Source organism: Salvelinus alpinus, chromosome 17, assembly GCF_045679555.1.
Source record: "Salvelinus alpinus chromosome 17, SLU_Salpinus.1, whole genome shotgun sequence".
Classification (NCBI taxonomy): domain Eukaryota; kingdom Metazoa; phylum Chordata; class Actinopteri; order Salmoniformes; family Salmonidae; genus Salvelinus; species Salvelinus alpinus.
This window is the reverse complement of record NC_092102.1, coordinates 37,193,050-37,215,321: the sequence shown is the minus strand read 5'-3', so window position 1 is coordinate 37,215,321 and position 22,272 is coordinate 37,193,050. Positions and strand designations below refer to the sequence as shown.

Below are 22,272 nucleotides of genomic sequence, written 5' to 3'. Positions count from 1 at the left end.
ACTGTAGTCAATTTAAAAAATGAAGTAAACAGGTTGACAGGAGAAATAAAACTGTGTTTTGAATGTGGCTGTCAGGGGAGGTTGACTTCTCCATCTCTTTAACGTTTTAAGAGTAAGTAACTGGTTGCCCTGTTGGCCCTGCCTAGTATGTGTGTGCGTGTGTATGTGTACGTGTGTGCGTTTACTGGAGTGATCAACTTCTGCTAAATATTAATTACTAGTGCGGGTGCCCTTTCTATTGAGTCCCTTTAGTATAAACATTCATTATGGCTCGTTTCCTCCTTTGTAGCTTCATCATCATTATTCCACCACATCCCCTTGAGGAGAGGGGGAGCTGAGGCCGGGACTGGGGCTGGACCGGGATGGAAAACACACACACACACACACACACACACACACACTTGGAAGCGGAGCACCCAGACATGGGAATACACACAAGTGATATTTGTGCGCGGAGATCAAAAAGCATTTACCTTTAGATGTTTCCGGATATAAATATTCAATGTCCTTATTTAAATCTAATTTGGGTCTACTTGTCTCAGGGGTCTTTTCAACAGTACCTGTTGCCTGAGGCCACTGCTGGTTGACAGCCAAACGTTAGTAAAGAGAGAGGAGGGAAAAGAGAGGGGAGTCTGGGGCTGCTGGAGATGTGAGCAGAATGGGTTGCTGTGTGAAGCCAGGGAGGGCTGAAAAAGACATGAGTGGAGGGCTGGAAGGCTATTTAACCTCCTCGTGTGCATATGCAAACAGAATCAGAGAGTTTATTAGTAACTCTGGAAACAATAAACAAATGGAAGCAAGGCTTAATAAACTATTCATAATAAGTGTACATACTATTGATAAATGATTGTTTCAGCATTTATAAACCTTCATGAGCTTTATAAGCAAACATGTCTAATCATTAGTGGCAGTATGAACACATGAACAATCACTTGAGTATGACTGACAGTGGTCTAATACTTTCACTATTTAAACATTGTTCTGTGAGTATTTCTGATTTTCTGTCATTGCAAAACTGAGCATATGACAACCCACTGCCCAAGGCAACACACCATTTTGTTTTATAAAATTAGATTTCATCAACATTTGTTATGATGAGTTTCACTCTGTTACAGAACAAAGACTTTGACCATTCACTTGGCAAAAATTAGAAAAGCTGCTCTCTATCACCCCCTTCTCTCTCTAGCTCTCTCTATCTCTCTACCTCTCCATCTCCCCATCCCCCCTCTCTCTCCCCCTCTCTCCCCCCCATCTCTCTCCCTCTCTTTCTGCAGGGAATGTGGTGATGATAGGGTGTGTTTCTTTCTTTGTTGTTCCATCTCAGACAAAGCCCATTGAATAGTGAGTGAACAATAACCTGAAGTCATGCAGCCTCTGGCTCTTGGGTGTGTTGGATGACCAAACAGACAGATACAGTGAAAGAGACATATATATATATGGACAATATACATTGCATATACAGTATCATCATCAATATTAAAATCAATTAATCAATTTTCATTCACCTATATTTCAGCCCCATTTACATCCTGGCATTTGAACAGTTGAGTCGGGCCCAGAAACTCTAGCCACTAGCCAGGTGGGTAGATGATAATAGGGCCCCTGATGGTAGCAGGAAACCAACCCCTGGGTGGGAAGGCATTCACTGAAATGTAAAGAGTTAGAGCAGGGTAGATAATCTCACATACTCACAGGCACGCACACACACACACTGTCCTCATCTGGCCACAGAGCTGACAGTGGTGTATGTTATTAATGGGCAGGTGTGGGACCTGTCCCGAAGGGTTCCATTAAAATGGTGCCCCTCTCAATGCCAGTACCATTTGCTCTTTATATTTAACAGAGGCCATATGTCTAGCAGGATGCAAACAGCTGACAGGGTTTAATTGAAAGAAATATACATATCTGGCGGCGTGTGTGTAAGAGGGAAAGAGAAGGGATGAGGGAGAGAGAAGGGATGAGGGAGAGAGAGGGGCAAAGGGATTTTGTTTGGGCATCAGGGAATCACTCTGAGGGGTCAAGTATGAATTAGAGATAGAGGGAGAGAGAAAGACAAAGAGAGACAGAGTTGGACAAAGGGACAAGGACACTGTGTTCAGAGCAGTGGAGCCTCCTCAGAGGAGGAAGGGGAGGACCATCCTCAGTGAATTTCAGAAAAATTTAAATTGTGAAACAAAAAAAGGTATCCTTTTTAGATAAAACTATACTAAATATATTCACGTCCCCAAATAATTTATTAAAACACACTGTTTTGCAATGAAGGTTTACAGTAGCCTCAACAGCACTCTCTTGGGTAGCAAGCACCATGGTGTAGCCAGAGGTCAGCTAGTTTCCGTCCTCCTCTGGGTACATTGACTTCAATACAGAACCTAGGAGGCTCATGGTTGTCACCCACTTTCATAGACTTACACAGTAATTATGATGAATTTCAGAGGACGTCCTCCAACCTATCAGAGCTCTTGCAGCATGAACTGAGATGTTGTTCACCCAATCACAGGATCAGAGAATGAATCTAGTACTGAATGCATAAGCTACAGCTAGCTAGCACTGCAGTGCTTAACATGTGGTGAGTAGTTGACTCAAAGAGAGAGAAAGACAATAATTGAATAAAAAATGAAGGAGAAGTGAGAGAGAGAAAGCTATATTTTGTTGCATTTTTTTTCACTTTCACTTTTACTTAGCTAGCTAATGCAACTAGCTAGTTTAGCCTACTCAAACAGCTGGCTCAAACAGAGAGGGATGCTATGTTAGCTAGCTGGCTAAGGCTATCCAACACTGGAACTCTTCCAAGTCAAGCTTTTGGTTTCATTACTTTATTGCCACCCTGGCCCGCCGATGTAACAGCTAAGCTGCTTGCTGTATACTGTACTGCATGAATGTAGCGGGTTTACTAATGCGTTAGTTCTAGTAGATATGTTGACTATGACGTTAGCTAATATGGTGACAACGATGTAGGCTGTGTGTAGCGGTTAGCGGTTATGATTGTAGCTGTTGTAGGGAAAAGGGAAAAGGTGAGAAGAGGAGTGCACGTAGATACGAGAGGGAATTATACAACGAGCAAAGTGATCATGCTGTTCGTATGTAGCTGCTTTGAAAGTGAACTGTGTGTGTGTGTGATCAGGGGTGTATTCATTTAGCCGATTCTGTTAAAAACATTTCTCAAACGGAACGAAATGGGGCTAAACATACATTAATTTGTCAAATAGAAACTCTTGTTTGCAACTGTTTAAACTAATGATTACACCCTAGATCAGGGAAAAGTGTGCAAGGCGGTATTGAATGTGTCACTGTCTGTCACCGTGATTACATCAATTTGTCTCTCGAACCTGTGTACATACGTTGTAGCAACCTTATGATGGGTATAGGGAAAAATTTAATATCATGTAGTAGCCTAAATCTATCAATGTTACATTGAGCTGGGTGAATGGCATATGAATGACAGTCATCCAATATGCTGTTATAGAAATAAGGCAATGCTCATACAAATTAATTGTCCTCCCTAATCTTAAACGACATCGACCACCACTGAGAGGGAGAGAGAGAGGGAGAGAGAGAGAGGGAGAGAAAGGGACAGGGACACCCCTGTGTTCAGAGAGAGAGAGAGAGACCACTGTGTTCAGAGAGAGAGAGAGAGCGAGAGAGAGAGAGGGACACCACTGTGTTGAGAGAGAGAGGGACACCACTGTGTTCAGAGAGAGAGAGCGAAAGAGAGAGACGGACACCACTGTGTTCAGAGAGAGAGAGCGAAAGAGAGAGACGGACACCACTGTGTTCAGAGAGAGAGCGAGAGAAAGAGAGAGAGAGCGAGAGAGAGAGGGACACCACTGTGTTCAGAGAGAGAGCGAGAGAGAGAGAGGGACACCACTGTGTTCAGAGAGAGAGCGAGAGAGAGAGAGAGGGACACCACTGTGTTCAGAGTGTGAACTTCATGTTCCATCTCCCTTCACAGGGACAGTAGAGACGCTGTCATCCACATTGCCAAATTACAACAAATCACAAGCGGCAGTGGGCTGATTTAGACAGGAGGCGACTAAGATCAACTGAGAGAGAGCATGGGGCAGGCTAGGCACATAAATTAAAGGCCTTATTCAATCAAATAACCCAGTAACGAGATCAAGAGGAAACGTAAAACATCTTGCTGTGCATCTTTGTAGCCTATTCATGTACTCACCAATACAATGCATAGCCGACAGTGCCAACCAAGACGACATTTGACTAGGTATCATTTCATAAACCCTTTCTCGCTGTGCTGAAATCACATTATTTCTGACAGGCTATCCCGGTAATGTTTTCGTTCTATCAGGCTGCAATGTCTAAAATTAAGGAAATCCCTAACTCCAGGCTAACAGGCGCAACGCAATTAGTGTTTAAACCATGTCAATGGCCTTCCAATACAAAGAGTCTCAGAGGACTTCTGGACGTCGAAGACCTTCTGCTCTGTTACCAGTGAATGATTAATCCTCCACAACACAGTGCTCGGTCGTTAACTAGGTCTTTATGTCATTAGTTAGTGCTAATATACTCCCTATTCCTTTCAAAGATGCTAACTGGTGTTCTGCTAATTAGCATTCCAAACAGGGGATGAGGAGAGGGAGTGAGAGACTGAGAGAGATTGGTAGAGAGAAAGGGGGATACAGTAGAATAGGCCCTCCACCACGAAGGCAGGACATCCGATGAAACGGCGACACGGTGACATTGTCATTAACTTGATGTTAATTACGAATTAATGGGGCTATTTCATTTACAAGTATCTCTAGCTCTGTGATGAGGCCCTCCTATAATAGGTTACTCTAGCGAGACCCTCCTATATTAGGTTACTCTAGCGAGACCCTCCTGTATTAGGTTACTCTAGCGAGGCCCTCATATAGTAGGTTACTCTAGCGAGACCCTCCTATAATAGGTTACTCTAGCGAGGCCCTCCTATAATAGGTTACTCTAGCAAAACCCTCCTATAATAGGTTACACTAGCGAGGCCCTCCTATAATAGGTTGCTCTAGCGAGGCCCTCCTATAATAGGTTACTCTAGCGAGACCCTCCTGTAATAGGTTACTCTAGCGAGGCCCTCCTATAGTAGGTTACTCTAGCGAGACCTACCTATAATTTGTTACTCTAGCGAGACCCTCCTGTAATAGGTTACTCTAGCGAGGCCCTCCTATAGTAGGTTACTCTAGCGAGACCTACCTATAATTTGTTACTCTAGCGAGACCCTCCTGTAATAGCTTACTCTAGCGAGACCCTCCTATAATAGGTTACTCTAGCGAGACCCTCCTATAATAGGTTACTCTAGCGAGACCCTCCTGTAATAGGTTACGTTAGCGAGGCCCTCCTATAGTAGGTTACTCTAGCGAGGCCCTCCTATAATAGGTTACTCTAGCGAAGCCCTCATATAATAGGTAACTCTAGCAAAGCCCTCCTATAATAGGTTACTTGAGCGAGACCCTCCTATAATAGGTTACACTTACGAGACTTTCCTATTATAGGAGGGCCACGCGAGAGTAACCTAGTATAGGAGGGCCTCGCTAGAGTAACCTACTATCAGAGGGTCTCGCTAGTGTAACCAACTCTAGGATGGTCTCGCTAGTGTAACCAATTATAGGAGGGCCTCGCTAGAGTAACCTATTATAGGAGGGTCTTGCTAGAGTAACCTATTATAGGAGGGTCTTGCTAGAGTAACCTACTATAGGAGGGCTTTGCTAGTGTAACCTACTATAGGAGGGTCATGCTCGAGTAACCTATTATAGGAGGGCCTCGCTAGAGTAACCTATTACAGGAGGGTGTTGCTAGAGTAACCAATAATAGGAGGGTCTCGCTAGAGTAACCTACTATAGGAGGGTCTCGCTAGAGTAACCTATTATAGGAGGGTCTCGCTAGTGTAACCTATTATAGGAAGGTCTCGTTAGAGTAACCTACTATAGGAGGGACTCGCTAGAGTAACCAACTATGGGAGGGTCTCGCCAGAGAAACATATTATAGGATAGAGTAACCAACTATTGGACGGCCTCGCTAGTGTAACCTACTATAGGAGGGTCTCGCTAGAGTAACCTATTATAAGAGGGTCTCTCTATTATAGGAGGTTACACTAGCGAGGCCCTCCTATAATAGGTTATTCTAGCGAGGCCCTCCTATAGTAGGTTACTCTAGCGAGACCCTCCTATAATAGGTTACTCTAGCGAGACCCTCCTATAATAGGTTACTCTAGCGAGACCCTCCTGTAATAGGTTACTCTAGCGAGACCCTCCTATAGTAGGTTACTCTAGCGAGGCCCTCCTATAATACGTTATTCTAGCGAGACCCTCCTATAATAGGTTACCCTAGCGAGGCCCTCCTATAATAGTTTACTCTAGCGAGGCCCTACTATAATAGTTTACTCTAGAGAGGCCCTCCTATAATAGGTTACTCTAGTGAGACCGTCCTATAATAGGTTACTCTAGCGAGGCCCTCCTATAATACGTTATTCTAGCGAGACCCTCCTATAATAGGTTACCCTAGCGAGACCCTCCTATAGTAGGTTACTCTAGCGAGACCCTCCTATAATAGGTTACTCTAGCGAGACCCTCCTGTAATAGGTTACTCTAGCGAGACCCTCCTGTAATAGGTTACTCTAGCGAGACTCTCCTGTAATAGGTTACTCTAGCGAGACCCTCCTGTATTAGGTTACTCTAGCGAGACCCTCCTATAATAGGTTACTCTAGCGAGACCCTCCTAGTTACCTACAGGTCCCATTGAAGGCCAGAAGATGTGGGGGAGGATCCTCTTGTGGGCCACCCGTCATGATTATATCTGAGTAAGCTGCTTGACCCCTGCCATTTCGTGACAATTTGAGTCTACCCATCTTCAAATGACGACGGTGTTCCGCCCTCCCCTGTCCCCACCCTTCATAACTACAGACTGTCAAGTCCAGTTAGATCAGAGGTCTCACAGGAAAGGAGACAAGAAAAGGTAACTGTCTTCAGACTATTTGAGGCATGGTGTAAAGTGCATTTCCTGTTTGCCTTCCATATGACATCTGTAGTCTTCAGATTGTGTTGCAGGTGTAAAAGAAAATCAAATCATCAACAGTGTAAAACTTTTATACATTTATAACAACTACATTGCCTAAAAACCCGCAACTCCCTGCTCCAGCCATCATAAAACTATGAATTCTATGTTGCCTATCGACTTCTAACTACAGAACTCAATGGCTTCAACCACAACCATCCAATCCTTGGTCTCTGACTCCCCCCCCCCCCCCCCCCCCCCCCCACCCCCACCCCCACCATCCATTGCCCCCGTCACGGTCACAAGCCACCGGTCTCCATAGTAACCTGAGCCTTTGGTCCCTTGAGAGTGGTGTTGTTGGGTTGGGTTGACTGGCGTCTGGCCGTTCACACGTGGGGCTGTGCCAGCTAACCAACATGGCACACAGCGTCCTGCCATATGGTGCCACCCCATACATACCACCAGCCTGGCTGAGGCTGGGCCTGAAGAGAGGGAAGGGGAGTGTGAATGGGAGAGACCTGCCTGCACCAGTAGCCACTCCACAGCTGAGGCACAGAGAGATCTGGTGATGGTTGTTTGAGAGCACATGGTGCCCACTATAAGGTGCATGTTGCTTTTCTGTTGTTTTACTATTGCTCATCAGTTATAACAACATTGTGTGTATGTACAGTTTCTACAACAAGTATGGTAAGTAAGAAAGTACAAAAAACAGAATCATTCTGAAACATCTTTGGAGTGGCCATGATACAACAAAAAGGAAAGAAAAATCTGATTGCACAGACTTGTTCCTCACCAATCTTAAAGAAATACATAAACACACACTGGTATTTCTTCTTTCTAAAGTAAAGCAAAATAATAACTGTGCTGCCTTTTTCCAATTAGCAACTTTGTGTCTGATTCTAAGCACAGTGCTGCCCCTGTGTGGTAGCAGGTGAAAGTACATGTCAAACAAACCACATCACTCAACCTAAGGAAAGAATGGTCAAACAACTCACTACAGATGACAAAATAGTTATTTATTTCAAGTTCAATAAAATAAGCTTACAAATACAACAGATCTTTGAAGCAATAGAATACAGCATTTATTTTGCATAAACATGTTGCAATCTTTTTATATATATATATAATTAAAATACATATCTTACATTATCTTATCAAAAATAATCGTTAGTACGCTTTAGCAGGAAGCCATACAGCTTGGTGACATGTTGGTGGGCGGAAGCATAAAGTCAGAAATCTATGGTTCTAGATCTAAGTCTCTGGGCAGAACTACACAGCTGCGTTGTGTTACTGTGTTTTAGAAAATGACACATTAGAAGCAAAACAAAGGACGGCATATGAGAGTAGGTTGGGATCAATTCACTATCTAAAATCCATTTCAAGAAAATAAAAAATCATGATTGGGATGCCATTTTTCTATTAGAATTTCAATTCACTCACTGATTGTACTGAATTCCTACTGGATGGACATCAACTCTGATTTTACAAAAATCAGACAAGCAATGAAGGCATTTCAAAACAATCATCAGCTAAGGCAAGTTAAATGAAAAGAGCTTTAGAATAAAGTCATCTCAGCCAGCTTCTGTACTCTAAAATGTTGGGGATTTAGTTTACAAAAAAGTAAATAAACAGACCACAAATTGGTCAGAGAAAGAATGGCAGAGCTTTTGTACAGTAACCTGTCACTAATATGTGCGTTGCCTTTTGTATGCTAAGCCTTAAGGTATAAAGCAGTTATATATGTGAGTTTACTTCATATATGCATCTACAGGTAAACACTGATTATGCTTTCAGTAACAAGAACATTTCTATCAAAAGTTCTAAAACAGAACTCTGATTCGCCATCCTGTTTGACCTTATCGTGACCGGACTGTAATCAAGGCCGTAGTTTCCCAGAATTCAGCTGCCCAGGAGCCTTTATTCTAGCATCAGTGGACTTCACTGATCGGTTCTCCAAGTATACCCCAGACTACAAATCCCACAATACCACTGAGGTCAATGCCAACATCACCCAGGCATTGTACACATTACTTTTTAAAGACATTCTGCCTTCAGACAACTTTCTATGGGTTTAGCTTAAGAGCCTATGTGCCCACTCATAATCAACTAGAATAAGAAGACAGATGATTCAAATCATTATACTGGATAGGGTAAGAAAAGAGTAGATGAACTTAAGACTCTTTTTCTTATTCATTCAGCGAATGATCAGCAATTGGTAAAGCATTTGGTGACATGAAACAATATCAGTGAAATTAGTGCCTTCACTTACATTACCACAATTGATAAATAGTGACTTTGAAACAAATGCGAAGGTGCATAAAGATGGTCCCCATGCACTAACCACAAATTCCACCATCTTGAATCATGAATGCATTTGAAGTCGGAAGTTTACATACACTTAGGTTGGAGTCATTAAAACTCGTTTTAAAACCACTCCACAAATTTCTTGTTAACAAACTATAGTTTTGGCAAGTCGGTTAGGACATTTACTTTGTGCATGACAGAAGTCATTTTTCCAACAATTGTTTACAGACAGATTATTTCACTTATATCACAATTCCAGTGGGTCAAAAGTTTACATACACTAAGTTGACTGTGCCTTTAAACAGCTTGAAAAATTCCAGAAAATTATGTCATGGCTTTAGAAGCTTCTGGTAGGCTAATTGACATCATTTGAGTCAATTGGAGGTGTACCTGTGGGTGTATTTCAAGGCCTACCTTCAAACTCAGTGCCTCTTTGCTTGACATCATGGGAAAATCAAAAGAAATCAGCCAAGACCTCAGAAAATAAATTATAGACCTCCACAAGTCTGGTTCATCCTCGGAAGCAATTTTCAAACGCCTGAAGGTACCACATTCATCTGTACAAACAATAGTACACAAGTATAAACACCATGGGACCACACAGCCATCATACCGCTCAGGAAGTAGACGCGTTCTGTCTCCTAGAGATGAACGTACTTTGGAGTGAAAAGTGCAAATCAATCCCAGAACAACAGCAAAGGACCTTGTGAAGATGCTGGGGAAAACAGGTACAAAAGTATCTATATCCACAGTAAAACGAGTCCTATATCGACATAACCTGAAAGGCCACTCAGCAAGGAAGAAGCCACTGCTCCAAAACCACCATAAAAAAGCCAGACTACGGTTTGCAACTGCACATGGGGACAAAGATCGTACTTTTTGGAGAAATGTCCTCTGGTCTCATGAAACAAAAATAGAACTGTTTGGCCATAATGACCATCGTTATGTTTGGAGGAAAAATGGGGAGGCTTGTAAGCCGAGGAACACCATCCCAACCGTGAAGCACGGGGGTGGCAGCATCATGTTGTGGGGTTGCTTTGCTGCAGGAGGGACTGGTGCACTTCACAAAATAGATGGCATCATGAGGAAAGGAAAATTATGTGGATATATTGAAGCAACATCAAGACATCAGTCAGGAAGTTAAGGCTTGGTCGCAAATAGGTCTTCCAAATGGACAATGACCCCAAGCATACATCCAAAGTTGTGGCAAAATGGCTTAAGGACAACGAAGTCAAGGTATTGGAGTGGCCATCACAAAGCCCTGACCTCAATCATATAGAAAATGTGTGTGCAGAACTGAAAAAGCGTGTGTGAGCAAGGAGGCCTACAAACCTGACTCCGTTACACCAGCTCTGTCAGGAAGAATGGGACAAAATTCACCCAACCTATTGTGGGAAGCTTGTGGAAGGCTACCCAAAATGTTTGACCCAAATGAAATAATTTGAAGGTTATGCCTAATACTAATTGAGTGTATGTAAAACTTCTGCCCCCCTGGGAATGCGATTAAATAAATAATAGCTGAAATAAATCATTCTTTATAGTATTATTCTGACATTTCACATTCTTAAAATAAAGTGGTGATCCTAACTGACCTAAGACGGGGAATTTTTACTAGGCTTAAATGTCAGGAATTGTGAAAAACTGAGTTTAAATGTATTTGGCTAAGGAGTATGTAAACTTCCGACTTCAACTGTACATGTATTTTGATTCAGACTGAGTAGCTACTAGAAGCCTACTGTGTCAGTATCCCCCTGTGGCTGATAAAGCTATACACCGTAATACATTCACTTCTTGTCACAGTTGGATTTCCTCACCAATGATGTCACATCCTGCCCAGACTATGAAGTAACCATATCAAACAGGGAACCGTCTACTGCATGACAGTAGATTGCCTCATCAGCTGTGGGGAACTGCAACGACCAAGTCTCCTTTAAGTGCCCAAACTCACAGAAAATATTACAAAATCTCAACTGAGTCTCTTTCTACATACATTCTTGATTGACAACATAATTGATATATACTGTAAGTCATAATATAAATTAAAGAAATTTAAAAAAATCTATATGATTGAGGTATTCGTATTTGAACATGTCATGCAATTATGTTCATAAAAATAAGAATAATAACCTTAGGTCTTCTTAATTTAATACAAAACAAATCCTTCTAGCTAAGTGTATGTTGAGGCTAGAGTCTCTCTGTAAAAGCTTGAGATTAAACATAATGCAGTGAGGCACGCTGACAAGATGACGAGCATGTAACCATGGATATGAAGACGATGGCATGTCAATTGTACAGTACATCAGAGTGGGTTTATGGGTGATTAGTCCCCTTCTAATTAGATGTCACTCACTGTCATGTCTGAGGCTGGGGGAGGGACTGAGTCTCACCTACTAATACCCCCCCCCCCCCCCCAAACAACCCTTTCTTGTTCATTCCCCATAGTCTCACCAGAGCAAAGCCTCTCTCCTCAACCACAAACACACATCCTGCTCCGTCTAAAACTGTCAAACTGCCTAAACCAACTCAAACATCTGTCATTCTCCTTGTGTTCCTCCAACATAGACACAGACCTGGGTGTGAAACCAGTTTCCATGACTACTACTCCACAATCCCAGCCCAACGACGGCTGAAGATCAAACATTCAAACACTTGACTAGAAAGGTTATTTAAACAATATAAATAATATGTAGTAGCACGATGACCTGACATGCTGCCTTTCAAACAGCTCTGGGGCTGACTCATTCACAACTGTTATCGCTTCCTCAAATTCTGATGTGGATGTTTTGATACGTTTAACAGGCCAAGGTTCTCTCTCTTCTCATCCCATAGTTAAGACTCCGGTGTGCATTCTGTGGTAGACAGATGTGGTTTCTGGTCCTATTTTAGGGACTCAGATGTGGATAGTGTGGACCCTAGTCCCGTTTTGGCCCCTCAGTTTCATAGGTGGTTGTTGTGGTAGCAAGCTGTGGTTCCCATATCCCAACGTATGATCTTAGATGTGGATGTTGTGGTAGCGGCCCTTGGAAGAGTCGATGTCGACCCGGCGAGCCTCAGCGAAGGCCAGGAAGGTGACCAGGCCCACCAGGTTCACCACAGTGATGAGAGCAAAGACAGATGCCCACGACCCAGTAGCCTCGATCAGATACCCCGAGAAATAAACCATCAGCACACCTGGAGAAACCCACACACACAATCAGATACGCAGGGAAAATACAACAAACACAGTACACACAGACACACTGAGCAATTTCTGACAAAGGCATATCAACTTAGTACATTAAACCACAGTCAGGCACAAAGAGTTCAGCCTCCCATTCCCAGCTGTGTGAGGTATAAGTAAATCGATTGAAATGTCAAAAACCTAACTGAAGCCGTAACTGTCATGCTCTATTCCCTCAATGAGTTCTGACAAACTCTTTTCATTCCAGTATGAAATATGCATAGAGGCAATGCGACTGGTTAGAGACACAACCCAAAGTTTTGCCTTCAGAACAACCAGATTAATTATTTGTATCAGAAGTTAATGAAAGGGTAAACCAACTAGTTCTGTAACTGCTGGTGAAAGATTCACCACAGAGGCTTCAGCTTTAGTTTATAGTCCCTCGGTACAGATGCTTACCTGAAAAAGCGCCACAGGTATTCATAACACCTGCAATGAAAAATAGATGACACATTTGTAATATCTGACAGGACTGTAATATTCATTAGAAGGAATACACAAATGTGAAATCTGTTGAGAGGTTGATGAAGTAGTTACTGGTGTATCATACCAAACAGAGCCCCAGCACAGGACGGAGCCAGGTCCTGAACGTTCACAGACACACCGCTGGAATCCAGACACAACAGTAGATAAGGGGCTATATAAGGTGCTATACAGACTCCCAATCTGTATGTTACATGAATTGCTTCAGGTATTGCTTCATATTGAGTCATTACTTATAAATGTGACAGACCAGAGTCATAAAAAGATAAGTGGAACGAGATAATGGCTGTTAAACCACAGGGATGTTTATGTTCATATGATCTATTCCATGTTATTATCTACATCCTACATTTATCAGTCACACCCTTAAAACTGCATTGTGTCACTTTTTGGGCAACCTGACCCAATTCACATAGAAATGTGAGTTATAGATATGTCATTCGCATCGAAAGCAAGTATAAGAAGCGGTAGATATGTTCTATGTGTGCTATTTCTATGCTGCTCGTTCTGAAGTAACATTTTTGTGTCTTTTACTTTTGTTCACCAGCTTCAAACAGCTGAAAATACCAGATTTCTGGTTATGGAAAATATATTTCACAGCGGTTGAGATGGTACAAAACTGAAATTATGCAAACTATTAGAATTTTAACCAGAAAATTGCAGAGTGATGTCTGCATATTGCATCTTTAAGGGTTAATATATACAGAGCATTTAGAAAGTATTCAGACTTTTCCACATTTTGTTACGTTACAGACTTATTCTAAAATTGATTAAATTATTCCCCCCCCCAAAATCTGGGGTTTTTAGGTTTTTAGAACATTTTGCAAATGTATTAAAAACACAATAACCCAGAAATACCTTATTTACGTTAGTATTCAGACCCTTTGCTATGAGACTCGAAAAGGAGCTCAGGTGCATCCTGTTTCCATTCATCATCCTTGAGATGCATCTACAACTTGAATGGAGTCCACCTGTGGTAAATTCAATTGATTGGACATGATTTGGAAAGACACACACCTGTCTATATAAGGTTTCACAGTCGACAGTGCATGCCAGAGCAAAGACCAAGCCATGAGGTCGAATGAATTGTCCGTAGAGCTCTGAGACAGGATTGTGTCGAGGCACAGATCTGGGGAAGTCTAACAACACATTTCTGCAACATTGAAGATCCCCCAAAAACACAGTTGCCTCCATCATTCTTAAATGGAAGATGTTCGGAACCACCAAGACTCTTCCTAGAGCTGGGCGCCCAGCCAAACTGAGCAATCAGGGGAGAAAGGTCTTTGTCAGGGAGGTGACCAAGAACCTGATAGTCACTCTGACAGAGCTCCAGAGTTCCTCTGTGGAGATGGGAGAACCTTCCAGAAGGACAACCATCTCTGCAGCACTCCACCAATCAGGGCTTTATGATAGAGTGGCCAGACGGAAGCCACTACTTAGTAAAAGGCACATGATAGCCCACTAGGAGTTAGCCAAAAGGCACCTAAAGACTCTCAGACCATGAGAAACAAGATTGAACTCTTTGGCCTGAATGCCAAGCGTCACGTCTGGAGGAAACCTGGCACCATCCCTGTTTTTCAGCGGCAGGGAACGGGACACTAGTCAAGTTCGAGGGAAAGATGAACAGAGCAAAGTACAGAAAGATCCTTGATGAAAACCTGCTCCAGAGCACTCAGGACCTCAGACTGGGACGAAGGTTCACCTTCCAACAGGACAACGACCCTAAGCACACAGCGAAGACAACACAGGAGTGGCTTTGGGGCAAGTCTTTGAAAGTCCTTGAGTGGACAAGCCAGAGCCCAGACTTGAAACAGATCACACATCTCTGGAGAGACATGAAAATAGCTGTGCAGCAACGCTCCCCATCCAACCTGACAGAGCTTGAGAGGATCTGCAGAGAAGAATGGGAGAAACTCCCCAAATACAGGTGTGCCAAGCTTGTAGCGTCATACCCAAGAAGACTCGAGGCTGTAATCACTGCCAAAGGTGCTTCAACAAAGTACTGAGTAAAGGGTCTGAATACATATGTAAATGTGATATTTCCCCCCAATTTTTTTTAAAACTTAATGTCTCTAAATCTGTTTTTTCTTTATCATTATGGGTTATTGTGTGTAGATTGATGAATATATTTTTTAGAATAAGGCTGTGGAAAAAGTCAAGGGGTCTTAACACTTTCCAAATTCACTGTAGTCAGGCCCTAGGCCTAGGGGATAGCAGTCTAGAGGCTAGGGGTGTATTTGGGGATGGCATCAGTACCTGTGGCTGAAGGTGGTGAGACCCATTGTGACAGAGACAAAGGCCACAGCCATGGGGAAGGTGGTGGTGCCACACAGTAGGAGGGTAAACACACTGGACACACCCATGGAGAAGAACTGAAGAGGACACAGAGGAACAGACACACACACACCAATTTCATTAAATGGGTCCTTCAGGCAAATCCGAAGTTAACTTGCAATGGTAATTTGTGCACTGAATCTGGAACAAACTACTTCAGTACCTGCATAAGCTTCCTCACAGCAGCAGTGTCATAACCTAGAGAGAGACAGAATCAATGACGTGGGACAAATATCTATATCAAACCCTTGACCATCATATAAGGGTACCAAAACAATGAAGCTTGTATTTAGTTTCCTGACGTCAGACCAGCATCTGTACCTTTGCTGATGAGGTGGTCAGAGAGACAGCCACTGAAGAGTGAAGAGGGGATGGCCACAAACCACGGGATAACGTTAAACACCCAACCCTGAGAACACCATCACATTTAACACCAAGAACATTGAGAACAGCTCAGAGAATGACATTAAAACAATTGGTTTAAGTGATTATAGGAATATCATTAATATTTAGAGACAAAAGGCCCAACTTGATTTATATATTTTTTCCCGACAACTTCTTTTGTAATGTTTTTTTTTGTAATTACTTTATGCCGTTGATGACATGAGGGAATATCTCAGTTCCTTAGCTAGCAGGGTTTTTTATCTGCACCATGTCTACAGCACCCTCTATTGGTATTACACAGGTCTGTCAGATGCAGGGTCTGACTAGCTTTGAGTCATTTTCTATGTACATTTAAGCGTGTTTGTTCTCTTTGTCATGCCAGCCTTGAACTGAAATATGGAATTTCAAGTTTTGTTTTGTCTTCTGAGGGGTTGGATTGGGAGAGGAGTGAGAGGGGTAGGATAGAGGGGGGTTGTTAAGTTACCTTGGCGTCAGGGAAGGTGTCCTTGAAGTACGTTGGTAGCCATGATAACAATGTGAAGAAGGTGCTTGCCGTGCAAAGGTGCGTAATAATCACAGCACTGAAGGGAGGATAATCACAAAAGAGATAGCAAAAGAGAGAACAAAAATATATAAATAAGTTAGTGTACCACTTCTATGACTCATAGGCTACACCATTTTAAAGCACCAATATACAAGGTGCTACATTGAGTGTACAAACTTTCCATGACATAAACTGACTAGGTGAATCCAGGTGAAAGATATGATCCCTTATTGATGTCTGTTGTTAAATCCACTTCAATCAGTGTAGATGAAGGGGAGGAGACCGGTTAAAGAATGATTTTTAAGCCTTGAGACAATTGAGACATGGATTGTGTATGTGTGCCATTCAGAGGGTGAATGGGCAAGACAAAATATTGAAGTGCCTTTGAACGGGGTATGGTAGTAGGTGCCAGGTGCATCCGGTGTGTGTCAAGAACTGCAACGCAGTTTCACACTGAACAGTTTCCTGTGTGTATCAAGAATGGTCAACCGCCCAAAGGACATCCAGCCAACTTGATACAACTGCAGGAAGCATTGGAGTCAACATGGGCCAGCATCCCTGTGGAACGCTTGACACCTTGTAGAGTCCATACCCCGACGAATTGAGGCTGTTCTGAGGGCAAAAGGGGCTGCAACTCATTAGGAAGGTGTTCCTAATTTTTTGTACACTCAGTGTATACATGAGTCATTTCTGGCTATAATGACTCATGTATAGGCACCCACCACAGTTTAATTAATCTGCCTGTTCAACATAAAATCAAGCAATAGCAGACTGTTGATATTATATATTTTATCAGACTGTTGATATTATATATTTTATCAGACTGTTGATATTATATATTTTATCTGTTTAAATGGGATCCTGAGTGGCGCAGCGGTATAAGGCACTGCATCGTAGTGCTAGAGGCATCACTACAGACCCGGGTTCGATCCCGGGCTGTATCACAACCGGCCGTGATCGGAAGTCCCATAGGGCGGCGCACAATTGGCCAAGCGTCGTCCGGGTTAGAGGAGGGTTTGGCCGGGGTAGGCAGTCATTGTAAATAAGAATTTGTTCTTAACTGACTTGCCTAGCTAAATAAAGGTTAAATAAAATAAATAAATAAAACAATTAATTAAATGGCTCTCTCCACTGACCTTTACTCATTCATGAACTTAACAGTGTCGGTCCGTGATATTAATCCACGCTCACCCACATAGTCGGGGACATTTGCTCTTTTGTTTAGTTGTTAGTTTAACTATGAGCCATTACAGGAAATGAAACCAATGAGCCTGACAATTCCTGTCATTGTACACAGGGCGGATCAGTTGCATGGCCTGCTATAGGTTCTATAAATAACAGCCAATAGAGAGGTACAGAGGATATGAATGAAGCCTTTGAGACGGGAACATCTGCAGGGAACTGAGCTGATCAGAAAGGAGAGAGACTACAGAACTGAATCAATGTACTAGACCTCTATTTCAGTCAGCTAGGTACAGGCTAGGATGTTATTATATCTCCACCTCATTCAAGACTGCAGCCAGTCAGCTGTTTAGACTGTCCATTCACACACACACACACAGAAAGAAACACACACACACATTACACACCCTCACCCAGAACCACAGGGCCTGGGACACACACAGATGGCCCATTGAGTGTGGGCCTTATCTCACCAGACAGCAGGTTGTTTGAAGAGGCGCAGCCAGTGTCTCCTGGACAGTTTGGACTGGGGCCCTCCACTACCCAGTGACTCCAATGTGATGATAGGACCTGGAACAAACAAACAGACAAACAGACAGAGAGAGCGAGAGACACAAAGAGAAAGCGAGAAAGAGGAAATTCTGAGCTCAATGTGGTGCTTAGAGGTAGTTCATAACAGCGATAAGGTCAGATGGCTAACCCTGTATATAGCATCTTTATTCATTGTGTATTTATTCCATGTGTTATGATTTTTTTCTATATTTTTCTCCGCATTGTTGGGAAGGGCGTATGCATTTCAGTGTTGTTCTACATATGTTGTTTACAAAGCATGTGACACATACAATTTGATTTGAGTGACATCAAATATCAGCACTTGCAGAAAATAGTCTAGCTGTGAAATTGAACATTTGTTAACTTTCAGTTAGATATGCATATTCTCATCATCACACAGATACATAAACACACACCCAGAACACACACACCAAGATGGCGTAGAAGGGCAGACGTGTTTTGTCATTGTCCCGTGTAAATTTGTTTTTTGTATATATTTCAATATTTTCCAATCTCTTTTTCAATTTTTCAATTAAACATACCTTCCGGCAACCCGCCTCACCCAATTGTGATACGGATCTGCTATTTTTAGACCTCATAGCTAGAACCTCCATCAGAAGCTAGCCATCAGATGCTAACCAGCTAATTAGCTAATAGCTATTTAGTCATTGTTAGCCACTGCTAGCGGCCTTTACCTTTAGCTCAGACACCAGCCGCTTTTAGCCTGGATAATACCCGCCAGTCTGCACAGCGCGATATCAACCCTGAGCTTATCGGACTGCTTTTCTCCACTACTTCACCAGATTCCTGCCGTAAGCTTTGGACCATTACTCCAGAGTGGCCCAGCCCCGAAGCTAGCCTTGAGACAGACCCATCTCCCGGCCTGCTCAGTGGACCCTATGATCACTCGGCTACACAGCTGATGCCTCCCGGACTCTTCACTAACACAACTAGAAGCCACGACATCACCAGATTCCTGCCGTAAGCTCTGGACCTTTGCATCGGATCATCGTAGCTAGCCGGCTAACGCCCTTGTCCCGAAGCTAGCACCAGTTAGCCTCGAGCCAGGCGCATCTCCCGGCTAGCAAACAAAATTACTCCAGCTACAATACATCTTTTGCCAATTGGCCTGGACCCTTTGTCGACACAGAGCCCCGCCGATCCATCAAGACTGGTCTGCCGTCGTAATTCTGTCCGATGTGCACTCAACCGTCCTTTGTCGGACGTCGGTGAAGACGCTTCTGCAAGCACCGGCCTGCTAACTTTAGGAACACCATGTCCCCCGCTTGCTAGCGTAGTAACAACTACCTAACGGCTTCCCTGTTTCATCTATTGCTGTTCATTGGACCCTATGATCACCTGGCTACATAGTTGATGCCTGCTGGACTGTTCATTAATTAATTAATCACGGTACTCCATTTTTGTTTATTTTGTTTATCTGTCGGCCCCAGCCTCAAACTCAGGCCCTGTATGTAGTTAACTGACCCTCTCTGCCCATTCATCGCCATTTTACCCGTTGTTGTTGTTGTTGTTGTCTTAGCTGTTCTTGTCTTACCCGTTGTTGTCTTAGCTAGCTCTTCCAATCAACACCTGTGATTGCTTTATGCCTCAATATGCCTTGTATACTGTTGTTTAGGGTAGTTATCATTGTTTTATTTTACTGCAGAGCCCCTAGCCACACTCAACATGCCTCAGATACCTCTTTTGTTCCACCTCCCACACATGCAGTGACCTCACCCAGCATAACTAGTGCCTCCAGAGATGCAACCTCTCTTATCGCACCCAACGCCTAGGTTTACCTCCACTGTACCCGCACCCTACCATACCCATCTGTACATTATGCCCTGAATCTATTCTACCACGCCCAGAAATCTGCTCCTTTTATTCTCTGCCCCCAATGCACTAGACGATCAGTTTTGATAGCCTTTAGCCGTACCCTCATCCTACCACTCCTCTGCTCCTCGGGTGATGTAGAGGTTAAGCCAGGCCCTGTGTCTCCACAGGCACTCTCATTTGTTGACTTCTGTAACTGTAAAAGCCTTGGTTTCATGAATGTTAACATCAGAAGCCTCCTCCCGAAGTTTGTTTTACTCACTGCTTCAGCTCACTTGGCCAAACCTGATGTCCTTGCTGTGTCTGAATCCTGGCTTTCATCCCCAACTACAACATTTTCCATCAAGATAGAACTGCCAAAGGGGGAGGAGTTTCAATCTACTGCAGAGATAGCCTGCAAAATTCTGTCATATTTTCCAGGTCTATGCCCAAACAGTTCGAGCTTCTAATTTTAAAAATGAATCTCTCCAGAAATAAATCTCTCACTCTTGCCGCCTGTTATAGACCCCCCTTAGCTCCCAGCTGTGCCCTGGACAGCATATGTGAATTGATTGCCCCCCATCTATCTTCAGAGTTCGTTCTGTTAGGTGACCTAAACTGGGATATGCTTAACACCCCGGCCGTCCTACAATCTAAACAAGATGCCCTCAATCTCACACAAATTATCAAGGAACCCACCAGGTACAACCCTAAGTCAGTAAACACGGGCACCCTCATAGATATTATCCTGACCAACTTGCCCTCCAAATACACCTCCGCTGTTTTCAATCAGGATCTCAGCGATCACTGCCTCATTGCCTGCATCCGTTATGGGTACACGGTCAAATGACCACCCCTCATCACTGTCAAACGCTCCCTAAAACACTTATGCGAGCAGGCCTTTCTAATCGACCTGGCCCGGGTATTCTGGAAGGATATTGACCTCATCCCGTCAGTAGAGAATGCCTGGTTATTCTTTAAAAAGTAATTTCCTCACCATCTTAAATAAGCATGCCCCTTTCAGAAAATGCAGAACTAAGAACAGATACAGCTCTTGGTTCACTCCAGACCTGACTGCCCTCGACCAGCACAAAAAACATCCTGTGGCGTACTGCACTAGCATCGAATTGTCCCCGCGATATGCAACTTTTCAGGGAAGTCAGGAACCAATACACACAGTCAGTTAGGAAAGCAAAGGCTAGCTTTATCAGACAGAAATGTGCATCCTGTAGCTCTAACTCCAAAAAGTTCTGGGACACTGTAAAGTCCATGGAGAAAAAGAGCACTTCCTCCCAGCTGCCCACTGCACTGAGGCTAGGAAACACGGTCACCACCGATAAACCACGATAATTTCAATAAGCATGTCTCTACGGCTGGCCATGTTTTCCTCCTGGCTACCCCAACCCCAGCAAACAGCTCCGCACCCCCCGCAGCGACTTGCCCAAGCCTACCCAGCATCTCCTTCACCCAAATCCAGATAGCAGATGTTCAGAAAGAGCCGCAAAACCTGGACCCGTACAAACCAGCTGGGCTAGACAATCTGGACCCTCTCTTTCTAAAATTATCCGCTGAAATTGTTGCAACCCCTATTACTAGTCTGTTCAACCTCTCTTTCGTATCGTCCGAGATTCCTAAAGATTGGAAAGCTGCAGCGGTCATCCCCCTCTTCAAAGGGGGAGACACTCTAGACCCAAACTATTACAGACCTATATCCATCCTGCCCTGCCTTTCTAAAGTCTTCAAAGGCCAAGTTAACAAACAGATCACAGACCATTTCGAATCCCACCGTACCTTCTCCGCTATGCAATCCGGTTTCTGAGCTGGTCACGGGCGCACCTCAGCCACGCTCAAGGTACTAAACGATATTATAACCGCCATTGATATAAGACAGTACTGTGCAGCCGTCTTCATCGACCTGGCCAAGGCTTTCGACTCTGTCAATCACCACATTCTTATCAGCAGACTCAACAGCCTTGGTTTCTCAAATGACTGCCCCACCTGGTTCACCAACTACTTCTCAGACAGAGTTCAGTGTGTCAAATCGGAGGGCCTGTTGTCTGGACCTCTGGCAGTCTCTATGGGGGTACCACAGGGTTCAATTCTCGGGCCGACTCTTTTCTCTGTATACAGTGGGGAGAACAAGTATTTGATACACTGCCGATTTTGCAGGTTTTCCTACTTACAAAGCATGTAGAGGTCTGTAATTTTTATCATAGGTACACTTCAACTATGAGAGACGGAATCTAAAACAAAAATCCAGAAAATCACATTGTATGATTTTTAAGTAATTAATTTGCATTTTATTGCATGACATAAGTATTTGATACATCAGAAAAGCAGAACTTAATATTTGGTACAGAAACCTTTGTTTGCAATTACAGAGATCATACGTTTCCTGTAGTTCTTGACTAGGTTTGCACACACTGCAGCAGGGATTTTGGCCCACTACTCCCTACAGATCTTCTCCAGATCCTTCAGG

At 43.4% G+C, this 22,272-nt stretch overlaps 1 protein-coding gene across 1 annotated transcript in view; it reads right to left on the bottom strand.

Annotated features, from left to right (window-relative positions):
* Positions 1–7,973: 7,973 nt before the first annotated feature.
* The window catches only part of LOC139542899 (voltage-gated purine nucleotide uniporter SLC17A9-like), a 33,646-nt gene continuing 19,347 nt past the window's right edge, over positions 7,974–22,272 (bottom strand). The window contains exons 6-13 of the mRNA XM_071348861.1: positions 17,903–17,999; positions 16,188–16,284; positions 15,641–15,728; positions 15,483–15,517; positions 15,242–15,357; positions 13,053–13,108; positions 12,902–12,931; positions 7,974–12,453 (exon numbers count right to left, since the gene is read on the bottom strand). Coding sequence (XP_071204962.1) covers positions 12,275–12,453; positions 12,902–12,931; positions 13,053–13,108; positions 15,242–15,357; positions 15,483–15,517; positions 15,641–15,728; positions 16,188–16,284; positions 17,903–17,999 — 698 coding nt within the window. The 3' untranslated portion in view covers positions 7,974–12,274. The remainder of the gene's footprint in view (positions 12,454–12,901; positions 12,932–13,052; positions 13,109–15,241; positions 15,358–15,482; positions 15,518–15,640; positions 15,729–16,187; positions 16,285–17,902; positions 18,000–22,272) is intronic.